We start from the raw sequence: 17,079 nt of genomic DNA, 5'->3' as shown, positions 1-17,079 counted from the left end.
GCACCGTTTTGTCCTGCTCTGAGAAAAGCAAGACAACTTAATAAACATATACATTTTTAAAAAGTAATTCAAAAATATATTTATATTGTACCACTGTAGATTTTGCAGGCAGTCAGAGATGAGTCCTATTGTAGTGTAGCAAAATGGGCAAACTTCAATGTATTCAATGCTTAAGTAGTCTAAAACCAGATTTGCCCAACCCCTACAAATATATTAATTTATTATTATCCCTGCATTATCATTGTATAAAAGCCCATTAGATATTAATTTAGAATCCTCTAAATGTAATTAGATCTACTATTGAAAATTGTTGATCTGAATTGATCTGCAAGTATTTTCATTTTCAGTTTCCGGTAAACTCTTTGTTTCCTTTCATGTGTCCAACCAATTATTATCGGATTATTCACCATGGCAACCGGTGAAATGTATTTCTGAGTTAGGTTGGCTTGTTTTTAGAATTCACAACGAAATGCCTCCAGCTGTCCATCACCACTGTAAATATAAAGAGTGGTTATAGAGGGTGAGCGTGTATGTGTGTGTTTGTGCGAGAGAGAATCGAAACACACACAGTAACGTGTGTAAATGAGTTCCGAGAGCAGATCTGTTATCCAACGATTAGTTTCATATTAAAAACGGTCAAATGCTTCTCAAAGATGCTCTCTGGTGGTCAAACTAGCTCTAACGAGCGTTAATGGCAACAATGTCTGACACTTAAATAATAAATAATGTGCCATAGAATTCTGCGGCAGCCCGCAAGTTGTGCTGCAATATGATGCAACTTTTTAAGGAAGAATCACTGGAGGAGTTGGTAAGACAGCACTAAACAGACCTGGGACTCTAGCTAGTAGGAGTTGGCAAGACAGCACTAAACAGACCTGGGACTCTAGCTAGTAGGAGTTGGCAAGACAGCACTAGACAGAACTGGGACTCTAGCTAGTAGGAGTTGGCAAGACAGCACTAAACAGACCTGGGACTCTAGCTGGTAGGAGTTGGCAAGACAGCACTAAACAGACCTGGGACTCTAGCTGGTAGGAGTTGGCAAGACAGCACTAAACAGACCTGGGACTCTAGCTGGTAGGAGTTGGCAAGACAGCACTAAACAGACCTGGGACTCTAGCTAGTAGGAGTTGGCAAGACAGCACTAAACAGACCTGGGACTCTAGGTAGTAGGAGTTGGCAAGACAGCACTAAACAGACCTGGGACTCTAGCGAGTAGGAGTTGGCAAGACAGCACTAAACAGACCTGGGACTCTAGCTGGTAGGAGTTGGCAAGACAGCACTAAACAGACCTGGGACTCTAGCTAGTAGGAGTTGGCAAGACAGCACTAAACAGACCTGGGACTCTAGGTAGTAGGAGTTGGCAAGACAGCACTAAACAGACCTGGGACTCTAGCGAGTAGGAGTTGGCAAGACAGCACTAAACAGACCTGGGACTCTAGCTAGTAGGAGTTGGCAAGACAGCACTAAACAGACCTGGGACTCTAGCTGGTAGGAGTTGGCAAGACAGCACTAAACAGACCTGGGACTCTAGCGAGGGTTGGGTTAAGTTTAGGTAAGAAGTATTGTTTAGGGGTTGGAGTGAGGTTAGAAAACAAAATTCATGCCAGCAACCTTGTGTTATGCCTTCCATTCAACACCAATTTATCACCAAGCAAGTGTATTTAACACGCACTGGGCACTGTAAACTCTGCCCACTGACCATTGAGCTTTAATTGAACCAATCACATTCATTATGTGTGTCACGACTTCCGCCGAAGTTGGCTCCCCTGCCTGTTCGGGCGGTGCTCGGCGGTCGTCGTCACCGTCCTACCAGCCGCTACCGATCCCTTTTTCGTTTGTCTTATTAGTTTCACCTGTGTGTATTTTAGTTTAATTAGCTTCCCGATATATAGTAGGTTGTCCCGCCCTTGTTTAGTGTGGGATTGTTTTTGTTACTCTGTTGGAGTGTGGCTCGCATGTGTGTATTCTCCGGACTGTTTTGTCCCGTGTTTGGGCGCCCTGTGTGTTGGCGTGACCGTTTGTTTGCCGGAGAATAAATTCACGATATACTGAACCCTGCTCTCTGCGCCTGATTCCAACCCAACACTCCTAGTATCCCGTGACAATGTGCCTGAGACAGAGCTGCCCTCAGGGCAAGATTGAATACGGATAACTGTCCCAAACCAATCTGGATTGTTGTTTGAGGTTTAGGCTAAATCTCTACCACCTGTTCACATTCTTTTAACCAACCCTTTGTCCATCTGCTGGTGAATAAGAGAAAAAACATTTAAATTTAAATAAACCGATAACCAAACTACAACATGGAAGCTATCAAAAAACTTGTAAGATGAAGATCAAGGCACTTAAAATGCCTTTATTGTGGTCGTACGTTTAATGAAACAACATACAAAAAATGAATGTAAAAAAAGAAACAAGAATACAATGGAGCATGTTATCTACAATATTGTATGTATACTGCATAACTTTGCTCTTCAATAAAACATATTTGTTCATTGAACAATATTTTTTTAAATGTTATAGATTGGGTTGCCAAATGGTGGTGTCATACATGACTGATGACATCACAATGGTCTTAAAGCCAATTTGAACAATGGGTTAATGAGGAAATGTATCAGTCTTCATTGGTTATCGACATGGCTTGTTTCTGCTGGTGCAAAAAGGTATGAAATCGGGTCATTTAATCAATTAACAACTACTATCATTCTGGAGTAGTATTTTTCTCTTAAACCTAGTGGGAAGAGTAAAAGTACAATGACATTCTGATTGACGAATACGTAAAAAGTGTACATGAAATGTACATGAAGTTCGGCTATTGCAAATGTCACTCAATGTAACCTGTCTATACTGTGTTATTTGAGGTTTAGGATAGATACCTATGATTCTCCATTTAGGCCAACCTCTTCCTACTCTTATGACCCCCCTCTTCCATTGGCTGGGGATCTGGGGGGAAGTATTTAGCACTATCACATTTTCTTGTCAACAGAAAAAACGTCAGAAAGCAAATTCAGTTGATGTGGAGCAGAAGACAAGAAAGAAGAAGGAGAGGGGCACTTCATCCCCCTCTCCAATTCCATCTGACCGTTCTGAACGGAATGGCTCCGCAACCTCTGACCCCTCACCCTCTGACCAACTCTCCTCCCTCCATCCACCTCCCTCTCCTGTTAAATGTTCCTCTCAGCCTTGCTCTCCTGCTGAACAACCCTCTGTACCCCGGTCACCTGCCAAAAACCCTTCCCCAGTGAAATCCTGTCCAGTGGTGTCCCACCCTTGTTCTCCCTCTCCTACCAACCCTCTGGACCGTCATGGAGACACCAGCCAGGAGGGCACAACAGTCAGGTAATCCAAACATGAAGTACAGTGCCATCCGAGAGTCTCATTGGAGAGTTGGGTTTAGTGCTACCGGACCAAGGCCAGTGTTAATCAACAGTATGAGTGCTAATCTAGGATCAGGTCCTCTCTGTCCATAATAATCTGATTCATTGATCTATGATCTAAAATGCAAAACTGGTCCGAGATCAGACTCCTATTCGGAGACACTTGATAAACACAGTCCCAGAAAGTTATTTTCCTGAAACTGTAGTTTGAGCCTCTTCTGTCTACATCTAGTGGATAAAGAGAGTACTAACCTATTGGCCTGGTCTACTTGGTACACTGCATTTATAAGAACAGCAGTACATGCATAACTACTCAGCTGTGTTTATAGTACAGTACAGTATTTAATAGAGAGACTGTGTAGAGTGATAATATCTGTGTTGGAGGCGTTAGACCTGTTTCTCTCCTTCCTCCAGACCTCTGTCTCTTCAGGAACACGCTAGTCCAATGCCCCAGAGACCAGTCTCAGCCACCAGAAGGATGACTCTTCCCAGGGCCAGCTCAGCCACCAGAAGGATGACTCTTCCCAGGACCAGCTCAGCCACCAGAAGCATGACTCTTCCCAGGGCCAGCTCAGCCACCAGAAGCATGACTCTTCCCAGGGCCAGCTCAGCCACCAGAAGCATGACTCTTCCCAGGACCAGCTCAGCCACCAGAGGGCCAGAAGAGACCCAGGGGGCCAGAGGAGAACGGGTGGCACTGGTCAACATGGAACTTCTTGGGTAAACCACAACACACTGCAAATGCATTGAATATAAGTTCTTTATTGTTTAGAGATCAGTTTCTGATATACTATGGGATAGGGCTTACTATCGAGCATGTCCGTTTTAATAGATATTTATAAACCCATGAATTATGTCAATCTTGGTCTAAAGGACATCCACTTCTTTGTGTTAAATATAATGTATCCCGTATCCCCTGCCATTATCATCACTTTATAGAGATATGAAGGTTATGATTCATCTCTATGTGTGTACTGATGACTGCTTCTTCTTCACAGGTTGCCTAACATTGGCAACACTTGCTTCCTTAACGCCACCCTACAGTGCCTCCTGGTCCTGCCATCATTCTCAAAGGAAATCCTGCACCAGGAACAACTCTGGAGCTCCTCCCCCTTCTCCAACCTGCTCAGGTAAGGGAAGGCTCAAAAGCAGACACTCACCCCACACACCCATTAATTGTGGTCATAAATTAAAGAAGGGACACTCTTTTCATACCACTTCGATAGAAAGTGATTGTCGTAGCAGGTTAGGAGAGCACTTTCACTAATCCTCCCTTATCCTAACCTTAACCACTTCATACTTTGCTGTGTACTGTATTTTCGGTCTATTTTCCAGTTTATTTTGTTTTTCGGAATCTTAATAACCCAGAAGAACAACAATGACACACTGACTTTCATGTCGGCATTTTGTAGGCCAATTTGGAAAGTGTAGAATGACTACATGACCCATAATGCTCATTGACTGAATATTCCACATTACCTTATTAAATTTGGTAGTTTTTTAAAATGCTCTGGAATTGAGAGCAGTATCCAAACCAAATATCTTAGGAGAATAAACAATACTTTTTTGTTGTTTGGCTTCATTGTCCGTCCTCAAAGGTGAAATTGCATCAAATCGAATGAAACATTTCTAATGATGGGGTGCCACTAGATAAAACATATTTGTATTTACTCATCTCATTCAGGCGTAAGCCAGTAGGTTGACACCATCCAGACAGCTGCTAACTTACTCTCTGTCTCCCCTACAGGTCTCTGTCTGATGTGCACCGTTCGGGTCGACCTGACAGTGTGGCAAAACAGGCCTCAAAAGCAGACCTCATGTGGAAGGTCAAGTACTCCTTGTCGGGATACGATTTGAAGTATCTGGGGGACACGCAACAGGTAACTGAGGCACTACTCTCTTGTGTACGAGTGCTCTTCTTGCAAGGGTTCATTTTCTCTTTTTAATTTGCTTTTATCTTGGTGTGTTTCTTTCTCTTCCTCATCATAGGACGTACACGAGTTACTTGTCGATATGCTGTGCCAGCTGAAGGAGGAGGGCATGATTCTGAAGACACTCGGGATGAACTATACCTGCCCTGTTTCCCAGCTGGAGTTCCAACTTGTGTCGGTGCGCACATGTACCAGGTAAGAGGTTGCTTGTAATGTATCTACTGAGAACATGATCTTTATATATATATATATATATATATATATATACAGTATATATTAATATTACAAAACACATGGCATAACAGAAACATTGTAGAGACCTGAAACAGACTTGGTGCATTTTTCTTCTCTTTGTCCTGCTTCTGAAGCTGTGGGCGCGAGTCGTCTACCAGAGAGGACTACAACCACCTCTCATTGGACTTCAGCCCTGAGCGCACCTTGCTGAGCAGCCTGGCACTCACTTTCAAAGTCAGCACTTAGGGCTCAGCCCTGCATGTAGAGACTAACACCCAGGGCAAGCTGCCCACTGCCTCAGAATACGTTATCTTATTATTGTAGTGGTATCATTCAATATGTAATGCTTTTGTTTCTAACCAGAGTGAAAAGGTTGAATTCACATGTGAGGGCTGTAAAGGCCTCCACGCCTCAAAGGTGGAGCAGTTCCACACACTGCCTCTGTGAGTTGTCCCTTTATAACCTCTCATAGTACTAGCAGTGTTTAATGTCCTGAGCCTTTAGGAGTAGTTACCTTCCTGAGCAGGTTGTAGGACTTAGAGGTGAGCACCGCCAAACACATTTCACTCATCTGTTATGTTGTTGACTGGTTTCATTGTCTGTCTGTTCATCTCTCTTCCTCTCTGTTTCTGGGCAGTGTGCTGGTTCTGCATCTGAAGAGGTTTGGAGGACCTGGGGGGTTGGAGAAGCTGGAGGCTCCTCTTTTGTTTCCTTCGGAGCTGAGGCTCTCCACCCTCTGTGGGGACATGGTGCCACACCTGCACAGTGCCAGCCCACAGGCCCTCACCAGCCAGGCCCCCAGCATCTAGGGGTCCATCCCCCAGACCCTCGCCAGCCAAGTCTCCAGACCATCTGGAGAGGCCAAAGACAGCGCCCTCTGCTGTTCAGGTAGGTCATGGCACCATAACACTATTTTGCTCCAACACCACACAAACCACCCACTCCCAAAATGGTTCTGCTTTTTTAGACCAGAGTAATTCAGACAAGTGACCACGTTTTCACAGCTCTTGATATGTATATTTGATCCCTCAGATTCAAATAAGCAGGAACCAGGGAAAGTGTTGCTGACAGCCTCAGTGGTGAGAAGAGAGAGAGAGATAGAGAGAGTGAACGCAGTGAAAAATAAGTTATGACAGAACACTGAGATAGTTATGAGGAGTACACGATGTAGTAGACCTCCTGTAGTAGACTAGTACTGTAGTAGACTGTAGACAGTGTGGTGGACTGTAGAGGAAATGAGAATCCTATGATCACATGTGTTTTCTTACAAAAGCAGAAGCCAGTGCAGTCAGTGAATGGTTACTACCAGCTGACTGGCGTCGTCTCTCATTTGGGAGGCTCCGCAAACTCCGGTAAGTAAATACCATCAAACACACACATGCAGATGCACAATATATATGACATCAGCTGAATTCCAAATCACTCCCTTCTCCTTGGATCTCAATTTGCATGTTCACGTGTGTCTCTGCCGTATACACAAGCATCCCAAAGCTGAGGGAGTGAAAAGTATTGAGGGTGAAGGCCAGGGATCATCAACTAGAATCAGCCTCGAGTCCATTTTTTTTCTTAGCCAGATGGGAAGGGGTGTGGAACAAAATTACTAAAATTTGTAGACTGCAAATATACCGTAGGAAGGCCAAACATATATAATATTTGACTAATTTCAAACCTTGCTTACATTTGTGTACAACCACATATATCTCTTTATTGTGCGTGGGAATACTTTGAAACAGATTTCCAAAATGAAAATCACTTGGAGCTGATTTGCTGGTGTTTTTACAGTCTTTTAACAATTACATTTTATTTGGTCAGAAAACATAGGGGGCCAAATAAAATCACCCTTGGGACCAAATTTGTCCCGCGGGCCGCCATTTGTGGAACCCTGTTTTAGGGGATAATTAGACCCACCAACAGCCATTTCGGCCAAGCGAGCAAGGCTGCAGGCTTCAGAGTGAAGTGTCATCCCAACAAGCACTGCAATATGTTTAGAGTTTGCTCAATTTAATTCAAAAGAATGGAGAGGCATGCCTAATTATATGCGACATGTATTTGTTTATCTCTGATTTCAAAACTTGACACATGTAACAGATAAAATACCTCCCAAATGAACTGTTTAACTGTTACAAAACACTCTATTACCCACAATAGCCTGACCCTTGACCTCTAGTCTGTCTTCCTTGTTCCACAGGGCACTACATTAGTGACATATTGCATGCCAGTGGAAACTGGTTCTGCTGTAACGACAGCCAGGTGTCAATGTCCAATGAAGCCACTGTGCTGAGGACCAGAGCCCGGAGTGCCTACATGCTCTTCTATATGTTCAGGTACTGCTTACTCTCACCATCTATATTCTTGTGTTGCTATTTATGTGTACGGTTCCTTTCACTCTACAGGGCAAGAGAGCGGGAGGCCCCAGCACACAGGGCCTAACAGGGCCACCAGCATCAGCCCCAGCCTAAACAGGGGCAGCACCTGGACCAGCACTCAGACCTGTCTCATCAGGGGTAGTACCAGGCCCAGCCTCAAACCCCAGCCCAGCCTCAACAGGGGTAGTACCAGTCCCAGTCTCAAAACCCCCAGCCCAGCCTCAACCCTCACACACCTGCCTCGAAAGGGGTAGCATTTGGCCCAACATCAACAACCCCGAGCCCAGCCATAACAGTGGCAGCACTGGGCCCAACATCAACACACCCAGCCCAGCCTCAACATGGGAAGAACCAGGCCCAGTCTCAACATGGGCAGAACAAGACCCAGCCCCAACACCCTCAGACCTGCCTCAACAGGTGCAGCATTCAGCCCAACTTCAATCATGCTGCTCTTCAACACTAGCATGAACATTCTTTCAGTAGCTTATGTCATCAATACCTGCCCTTGTCTTGACTACTTCACCTAATGTATAAAGTATACACACTAGATGTAGTACACATGTAGATGTGGTGGATAGAGAGTGTGATTATTTAGAGGATATAACATCCCTTCTATTTGGTTTGGTTTGAAATCCTCCTGTTGTGAAATACACTGTGGTGTCTAACCTCTTATTCAGCATGGTCACACCGGAAGACCTGCAATATTAATAAAGACAAGCAAATGTAAGAAAATCCCATTTAAGATGATTCTGTTGACCGTTGTAACTCTTTAACTCAGGAAGATTTATGGTCTGGGATTCAGGCCGGTCCTAACAGATTCAGGCCGGTCCTAACAGGAAACGTGACAAAGGGAAGCAGCTGTAATGGAGCCTTCTAACACCCAATCAGGTCTGGAGGAGGAATGTCACATAAAGATTCAGAGGTGCTATGAGTATCTTTTGAAGTTACTCCCCAGTTGTATTTGAATAAATACAGACATGAAAATGCTGGGCTACGGATGTGACCTTGGTTCTGTGATTTTATATCATACCCCCAAGACATGCTAACCTCTCACCATTACCAATAATTGGGAAGGTTAGCATTTTATATCATACCCCCAAGACATGCTAACCTCTCACCATTACCAATAATAGGGGAGGTTAGCATTTTATATCATACCCCCAAGACATGCTAACCTCTCACCATTACCAATAATAGGGGAGTTTAGCATTTTATATCATAACCCCAAGACATGCCCTCGGGGCGGCATACTAACCTCTCACCATTAGTGCTATTATCTTTAATCATAGTATTCTATTCTTATTTACAATAAACATGACTCTATAACCCCAAGACATGCCCTCGGGCGGCAGACAGTGGTTAGAGCTTGGACTAGTAACCGAAAGGTTGCAAAGTTACACAATACATTATTTACCATTAATTACTATTACATTTCCATTTTAGTCATTTAGCAGACATACAATTAGAGCATTCATCTTAAAATACAGTGACTTCAGAAATAATTCACACCCCTCGACTTTTACACATTTTGTTGTATTACAGACTGAATTTAAAATGCAGCTTAAATGTTTTTCTCTCACTCAACTACACAAAATACCCCATATTTTTAGAAATGTTTGTCTTGAAAATGAAATATAATATAGATTTTACATAAGTATTCACACCCCTAAGTCAATACTTTGTAGGAGCACATTTGGCAGCGATTACAGCTGTGAGTATTTCCTGGTAAATCTTTGGGAGCTTTCCACATCTGGATTGTGCAACGTGACCATTATTCTTTGGTCGGATTTGCAGTTCCACCACAAATGGTTAAGGTTAGGATTGGGGGAGAAAGACCTGATCCTAGATCTGTACCTAGGGGAAACTTCCCCCCGGAGTGTGTTGTCTGTGAAGAGTTACTCAGAATGAAAAGGCAGAAGTTCTGAAAATATTTTCAGTTTGACAGATTTAAGAGAATAAAAAAAAGAATTTCAAATATTAACTGTTTATAATGATTAAATGAATCAGGTAATTATTACCTCAGCAACATGGGGCACCATGGGAAAGTTTGGTTTTATTGAGTTGCTTTTTCCCAGATTAACTCAAAGAATATCTGAATATTGATTTTACAACCGTTGCTAATGAATTAATTTCCTCGACAATCTCATCCTGAACGTTGCATAATCCGGGAATCTGCACAAACCTCAGTCCCCCAAAATAATCCGTGCCACACCAATGTAGTTGAATATTTATTTACTAACGAGCTAAAATGATAATATAAGATACACAAACACACAGTCTATTGGTTAGAATGTAGTTTAATAAAACATGTCCCTCGCTGGCCAACACAATATGGCACATGTTATACAAAATGGGGATTTAAAAAGAGTGAGAAAGTGAGAGAGCACAAGTGAAAAGCACACCTGGGTACATTTGTAAACTATGCTGAGTTTAGCCCTAACCTTGCCCTGAACTGCCGCTCTCATGGGTCAGAATATAATGATGTAATTACGTGTCAAAGGTCTCCGATTTGGCATCTCCTTGTGGACCGAGTTCCTCCTTCTCTGATGGCAGCACTTCTTTGGTTACCGGGTGTAACTCTCTGATTGTCTCTCTGATGGTCCTTTCTCATAGTGGCCTGTTTCCTCGCCTTGTTCTGAACGGGGGTCTTCTGAGTATGGTCAGCCGTGTAGAGTAGGAATGAAAGCAGTGTTGACACACGATTCCTTGGAGTGTGGTAACCGGGTGGTCTTGCTTGAATTCAAGACACAGCTACTCATCCGTAGCATAGATTTGTTAAAAGGTTCCTTTGTCTTCTTCAACCTCGTGTTGCGTTGTGGGGTTACAACAAATAGGACATTGGCTGCAGCACATGGTCACGTAGTCTGTTATGTTAATGCTTAACTCACATGTTTTATACCCTCAGGTCAGAAAGAGGTGTTTCCGTCTTTTTGGCAAGTTCTCTGGGCGTAACTAGTTACGAGGCAAAGTCTGGATTTTACACATATCCTATTTAGACAACTAATGTCACATTTAATCTTTTCAGAAACATTCTATTTGATCTGGACATTTTCCACACAACGTACAGTGTGCAAACTTCAGGTACATATTGTGGAAACTCTTCAAGTTGCAATGTTTTCGTTATAACCTCATCATTTCACTTTTAATAACATAACAAAAACGACATTGATTTTCATATTCCATCTATCGTCATTACCACCATTTTGTCTGACAACACATATTGTCCCAAAGTCCCCTTATTGCATGTTACTGTTCTGAGGTAGGTTCTCCATAGGCCCAACATACATTCCATTCCTCCGCAGTAAGAGGACAAAGGGATTTTCTCTGCTGCCTTAAGATTTACAAAGGGCGTGAGGTTTCATAAAATCCGCCACCTCCATACCTCTCCATCTCTCCCCCTCTGGCGGGTGTGAGAGATGTCTCTGTAGGAGTGTGGTCCACGGTACCTGACCCGAACAGGACAGTTATGACACATCTTTAACAATATCTGGGTCTTTCTTTCTATATAGGTCTACTATACATTAAGTCTCTGCTTCGAGAATTAATGTGGTGGACTTCCAACATGGCCACCAGGAGGCGTCGTACGTCAACTGCAAGACCTCTATACGTTAAGTCTCTGCTTCTGGTGACATGTCTGTCTCTGAGTCATCTGTGTGTCTCTGTCTGTGTGACTGTTGTAGGTGTTAACTCTAGCGAAGTATCAAAATGATGAAATGGTAGTTGTGGCTATGCTAATACAAAACATAGAACAAGTTTACTTACTTGTGTGCATACTGTAGTGTCACATCTATTGTCTGGACATTATAATGATTGTAGTTATCATTATCATGTTTGTAGTCCTGGACCTCCTGAACATGTTGATGTATATTTGGGAGTAAACAGTGTATGTGTGTGTGTGTGTGTGTGTGTGTGAGATTGTTACAGTGGTTATTGTTAAACCATTTTCTGCAGCACAATATAAATCATTCCATGTCTCTACATGGTCAGCTTGTACAGAGTATATCTCAACACAGTCCTCCTGCCCAGGGAACCTGACTTGCTATTTGTGATGATGGACAGGACACTATCATACCAGGAAGATATAGATCATAGAGGGGAAGTGGAGAACAAAGACTAGCTGTTAACATGTATTAAATATCATATGTAACAGCCCCAAGATAATTCAGGGAGTTTCCAGAACTCCTCCTTCCTTTCACCTTTCTGCTGATTTGGACCCTCTGTTTACTCCCAAATATACATCAACATGTTCAGGAGGTCCAGGACTACAAACATGGGTCATTATAATGTCCAGACAATAGATGGGACACTACAAACTGCTCCTAGTGGATATTGAGGGTGGGTAGTTTTAACCAGTGAGGATGAGATGACAACAGTAACCCCCATGTCTCTCCTCTGCATTTACAGTTTAGTCATTTAGCAGACACTCTTATCCAGAGCGACTTACAGGAGCAATTAGAGTTAAGTGCCTTGCTCAAGGGCACATCTACAGATTTTTCAAATAGTCGTCTCAGGAATTTGAACCAACAACCTTTCGGTTCCTGGCCCAACGATCTTAACCGCTAGGCTACCTGCCACCCTTTCTCTTAATGAACCTGATTGGTTGAGGAGTTTTTGAGTGACATCTAGTTGAACCACTGAAAATATCCACTACACTTCCATCTTTTGGGACCCATATAGGAGAACAACAGTCAAATATGAGCATTTGATATTGTGCTTATATGTAAATTGACAACAAAGACTGACTGTTAAATATTATTAAGTAACATTCTTTGATATCTCTACTACACTCATTGATTGGTGATACAGTCAACTCCTATACAGTGTATGTAATGGTGTTGAGAATGTTATCACCAGGCCTAAATTGGAGCATGTAAATATCTGTAGAATATATTTGAATTAGAAATTATGTGTATGGAAAAGTCAAATGTACTGACTTCATGTTGAACCTGAGGAGGTATAAAACACAGGAAGTTACAAACATGAAATAAGTAGGCCTTGTATTAATATAATACTGCAAATAAACACAACAATAGATAAGTTTGCATGCATGTGTGCACGCAGTGTGGGTGTGAGGTTGTGTGTGTGGGTTTGAGACAGAGAGAGAATGTCTGTGAGAGAGAGAGCTACAGAGAGAGAGACACACAGAGAGAGCGAGAGAATGAAGGAGGAAGTTTCGTGCACTGTGTGCTGCTGTATGTGTTACAGTATGTTGTCATGGTGATGTTAAACAACTTTCTCACAAACCCAGTAGATTTTTCTGTCACATGACAAGTCATTCCATGACTCCAGAGGACACTGATCTTTACGTATCTCAACACAGTCCTCCTCACCATATTCTAGTCTGCCAGCACCATTATCAGGCTGTGGTTTACGCCAGTACCTACAGGGTTAACAACAGTCAGATATCATGGTTAATACCAGTACCTACAGGGTTAAAAACAGTCAGATATCATGGTTAATACCAGTACCTACAGGGTTAATAACAGTCAGATATCATGGTTAATACCAGTACCTACAGGGTTAACAACAGTCAGATATCATGGTTAATACCAGTACCTACAGGGTTAACAACAGTCAGATATCACTGTGGTCAGTGTTAATTTTTTTAATTTTACCTTCATTTTACTAGGCAAGTCAGTTAAGAACAAATTCTTATTTTCAATTACAGCCTAGGAACAGTGGGTTAACTGCCTGTTCAGGGTCAGCTCAGGGATTCGAACTTGCAACCTTTTGGTTACTAGTCCAACGCTAACCCTGCCGTTATTAGAGCAGTAGTGTATTATCTTGGGTTGGTCAGTGTTATTATAGCAGTAGTGTATTACCTTGGGTTGGTCAGTGTTATTAGAGCAGTAATATATTATCTTGAGTTGGTCAGTGTTATTAGAGCAGTAATATATTATCTTGGGTTGGTCAGTGTTATTATAGCAGTAGTATATTACCTTGGGTTGGTCAGTGTTATTAGAGCAGTAGTATATTACCTTGGGTTGGTCAGTGTTATTAGAGCAGTAATATATTATCTTGAGTTGGTCAGTGTTATTATAGCAGTAGTGTATTACCTTGGGTTGGTCAGTGTTATTATAGCAGTAGTGTATTACCTTGGGTTTGTCAGTGGGGTGCTGTCCACCCATCTCCAGGTCCCCTCAGTAACAGAGTCAGTCAGACCAATCCAGACTCCCTTGTTGAGGTTGAAGAGAAACTCCTGTTGTTGAGAAAGATACATATATTTGATCATATCTACCCACTGAACACCCATATCTCTCTCTCTCTCTCTCTCTCTCTCTCTCTCTCTCTCTCTCTCTCTCTCTCTCTCTCTCTCTCTCTCTCTCTCTCTCTCTCTCTCTCTCTCTCTCTCTCTCTCTCTCTCTCTCTCTCTCTCTCTCTCTCTCTCTCTCTCTCTCTCTCTCTCTCTCTCTCTCTCTCTCTCTCTCTCTCTCTCTCTCTCTCTCTCTCTCTCTCTCTCTCTCTCTCTCTCTCTCTCACCTGTTCCTTGTCACTGTTTGTGATCACCAGGTCTGCTCCTCTCTCCAGACAGTCCTTTCTGCTCTCATTCCAGGTTTTAGTCTCAGTGGACAGGAAGTACCAACTGGATTCAAACTTCTGCCAGCCTTCAGGACAGGTTTGTTCTTCAAGATGAAAACATGAATTTCCTTCAACTTATCACGATGTACACTTAATGAAAAAATACAGACACATGATAATAATAATAATTTATTACTGTAGGTTTACTCACTGAGATTGGTAAGCCTCCCGCTAAGAAAAACTCTGTCAGAATGTAGCTGGTCTCTCTCTTTAGTCAGGGTGTTGTAACTGGTCTGAAGCTGGTCTCTCTCTTTAGTCAGGGTGTTGTAACTTGTCTGAAGCTGGTCTCTCTCTTTAGTCAGGCTGTTGTAACTGGTCTGAAGCTGGTCTATCTGTGCTGAGTTGTGATGATCAGTGACTCCATCTGTAAAAGGGAAAAGTTCATCAAACATGTAAAACACCATTAATGAGTAAGTATAATTTAGTAGGCTACTTAAGTCTCAGTAAAAACACAGTAAACTTACAGTAGACAGACAGGCCTATGATCCCAGCCAGTAGGAGAACACACAGCAGCCCCAGAAACACTGCAGCAACTCCAGAGGGTCTCTTCCACCACTGAACATGTGCTGAATCACAAATTATTAAAGTAAGTGTGTGCGTGTGCGTTTGCATATGGAATCTTACCTGAAGCAACAACTCCATCTCTTGTACTGGACTTGAAGGCTCTTACGTTGGCATATAATTTTCCATCAATGTCTGTGTTCTTCATTGCATCTGGCTCATCGTCATTAAATCCATCTGGGATTTATAGACTCCCTCTGACATAATTAAACACTTGTGGTGAAACACAGTAACTTCTACTTCTAACCTCAACTCTGTGTCTTGTCCCTGCACTGTCCTGCGTCTGTGTAACTAATGGTAGTGTCACTATTTTTTAAACTGTCAACCACAGTGAAGGGGAAACTGTCAAATCCACACAACATTGGCCACCATGTGACTTGTTCCAGCTTTAGTTTCTAATCAGTGAAAAACACACATTATGTGTGAATTGACAGGGACCCAATATTGGATGTGCTCAAATAAATGGGGATCCTGTTAATTGGCATATAAACTACAAATATCCTGAGTTTACAGCACAACCAGCCTTCAAATGGAGACCATGGAGACTATGGCTTTCACACTGTGAACGGTGGTGTAGGGGGAAGTTGTCCCTAGACGCTGATCTTAGGTCGGTTTTGCATTTCCACCACAAATGGTTAAGGTTAGGTTTGGGGGAAGGAAAGCTGATCCTAGATCTGTGTGATCCTGATCCTAGATCTGCCAAGGAGTGTGAATGGCAACAATGATCATATCAGGGTCTTTGTCCTATCTATGTTGACTGTGAAGATTTAATCAGAATGAAAAATAGAAGTTCTGACAATATCTCCATAGATTCAGTTTGACAGACTTAATAGAATAGAAAGAAGAATGAAAACACTTCACATGTTTTATGACAAGAAGTTCATATCTCCACCCTGTCTTTCAGTACAACATAACATATACATACTGGTTACATCTAATGACACAACTCTCTCTGCACAGATTCCACTGTTCCACATGACATCTACCAACATGAACTATTATACAACTCTACAGCTCTGCTCTATTCCACAGGAGGAGAGAACATCACACTGACCATTCGATACAGGGACAGTCAAAGGTGGCCCTCTGGTGGATGTAGTACTAACTACAGGTACAGCTGAAGTGTTGGTGACAGAGACCTGGGTGGATGTAGTACTAACGACAGGTACAGCTGTAGTGTTGGTGACAGAGACTTGGGTGGATGTAGTACTAACAACAGGTACAGCTGTGGTGTTGGTGACAGAGACCTGGGTGGATGTAGTACTAACTACAGGTACAGCTGTAGTGTTGGTGACAGAGACCTGGGTGGATGTAGTACTAACTACAGGTACAGCTGTAGTGTTGGTGACAGAGACCTGGGTGGATGTAGTACTAACTACAGGTACAGCTGTAGTGTTGGTGACAGAGACCTGGGTGGATGTAGTACTAACAACAGGTACAGCTGTAGTGTTGGTGACAGAGACCTGGGTGGATGTAGTACTAACTACAGGTACAGCTGTAGTGTTGGTGACAGAGACCTGGGTGATGTAGTACTAACTACAGGTACAGCTGAAGTGTTGGTGACAGAGACCTGGGTGGATGTAGTACTAACAACAGGTACAGCTGTGGTGTTGGTGACAGAGACCTGGGTGGATGTAGTACTAACTACAGGTAGAGCTGTAGTGTTGGTGACAGAGACCTGGGTGGATGTAGTACTAACTACAGATACAGCTGTAGTGTTGGTGACAGAGACCTGGGGGGATGTAGTACTAACTACAGGTACAGCTGTAGTGTTGGTGACAGAGACCTGGGTGGATGTAGTACTAACTACAGGTACAGCTGTCGTGTTGGTGACAGAGACCTGATTGGATGTAGTCCTAACTACAGGTACAGCTGTAGTGTTGGTGACAGAGACCTGGGTGGATGTAGTACTAACTACAGGTACAGCTGTGGTGTTGGTGACAGAGACCTGGATGGATGTAGTCCTAACTACAGGTACAGCTGTAGTGTTGGTGACAGAGACCTGGGTGGATGTAGTACTAACTACAGGTACAG

General features: G+C 42.8%; 2 protein-coding genes across 4 annotated transcripts; one reads left to right on the top strand and one right to left on the bottom strand.

The window, feature by feature from the left end:
- Positions 1–5,386: 5,386 nt before the first annotated feature.
- Positions 5,387–8,050, top strand: LOC135536955 (ubiquitin carboxyl-terminal hydrolase 37-like). Of its 3 annotated transcripts, XM_064963174.1 has the most exons (7): positions 5,387–5,500; positions 5,674–5,773; positions 5,903–5,982; positions 6,177–6,427; positions 6,816–6,891; positions 7,728–7,863; positions 7,933–8,050. In XM_064963174.1, the coding sequence occupies exons 1-4, from the start codon at positions 5,388–5,390 to the stop codon at positions 6,346–6,348; spliced, it is 465 nt and encodes a 154-aa protein (XP_064819246.1). In that variant the 5' UTR covers position 5,387; the 3' UTR covers positions 6,349–6,427; positions 6,816–6,891; positions 7,728–7,863; positions 7,933–8,050. The 3 variants fall into 3 exon arrangements, with proteins under 3 accessions (XP_064819246.1, XP_064819247.1, XP_064819245.1); XM_064963175.1 differs by lacking the exon at positions 7,728–7,863; XM_064963173.1 differs by lacking the exon at positions 7,933–8,050 and having other exon boundaries at positions 7,728–7,917.
- A 4,790-nt stretch (positions 8,051–12,840) lies between these two features.
- Positions 12,841–15,193, bottom strand: LOC135536961 (CD209 antigen-like protein C). Its single transcript, XM_064963181.1, has 7 exons — positions 15,109–15,193; positions 14,949–15,050; positions 14,636–14,848; positions 14,386–14,528; positions 14,001–14,104; positions 13,170–13,285; positions 12,841–12,851 (listed from the first exon to the last, which is right to left on the bottom strand). The coding sequence occupies exons 1-7, from the start codon at positions 15,191–15,193 to the stop codon at positions 12,841–12,843; spliced, it is 774 nt and encodes a 257-aa protein (XP_064819253.1).
- Between the last annotated feature and the right edge of the window lie 1,886 nt (positions 15,194–17,079).

The sequence above is a fragment of the Oncorhynchus masou genome, unplaced genomic scaffold (genome assembly GCF_036934945.1).
Source record: "Oncorhynchus masou masou isolate Uvic2021 unplaced genomic scaffold, UVic_Omas_1.1 unplaced_scaffold_688, whole genome shotgun sequence".
NCBI lineage: Eukaryota > Metazoa > Chordata > Actinopteri > Salmoniformes > Salmonidae > Oncorhynchus > Oncorhynchus masou.
This window is presented reverse-complemented; position numbering and strand designations above follow the sequence as displayed.

Coding starts and splice junctions, on each gene's coding strand:
- LOC135536955 (XM_064963175.1), top strand. CDS start 5,388: ATGCTGTGCCAGCTGAAGGAGGAGGGCATGATTCTGAAGACACTCGGG. Junction 5,774..5,902: donor GCCTGGCACTCACTTTCAAA/GTCAGCACTTAG, acceptor GTTTCTAACCAG/AGTGAAAAGGTTGAATTCAC. Junction 5,983..6,176: donor CAGTTCCACACACTGCCTCT/GTGAGTTGTCCC, acceptor GTTTCTGGGCAG/TGTGCTGGTTCTGCATCTGA.
- LOC135536961 (XM_064963181.1), bottom strand. CDS start 15,193: ATGAAGAACACAGACATTGATGGAAAATTATATGCCAACGTAAGAGCC. Junction 15,051..15,108: donor AGATGGAGTTGTTGCTTCAG/GTAAGATTCCAT, acceptor TTTGTGATTCAG/CACATGTTCAGTGGTGGAAG. Junction 14,105..14,385: donor CAAACAGTGACAAGGAACAG/GTGAGAGAGAGA, acceptor TCTCAACAACAG/GAGTTTCTCTTCAACCTCAA.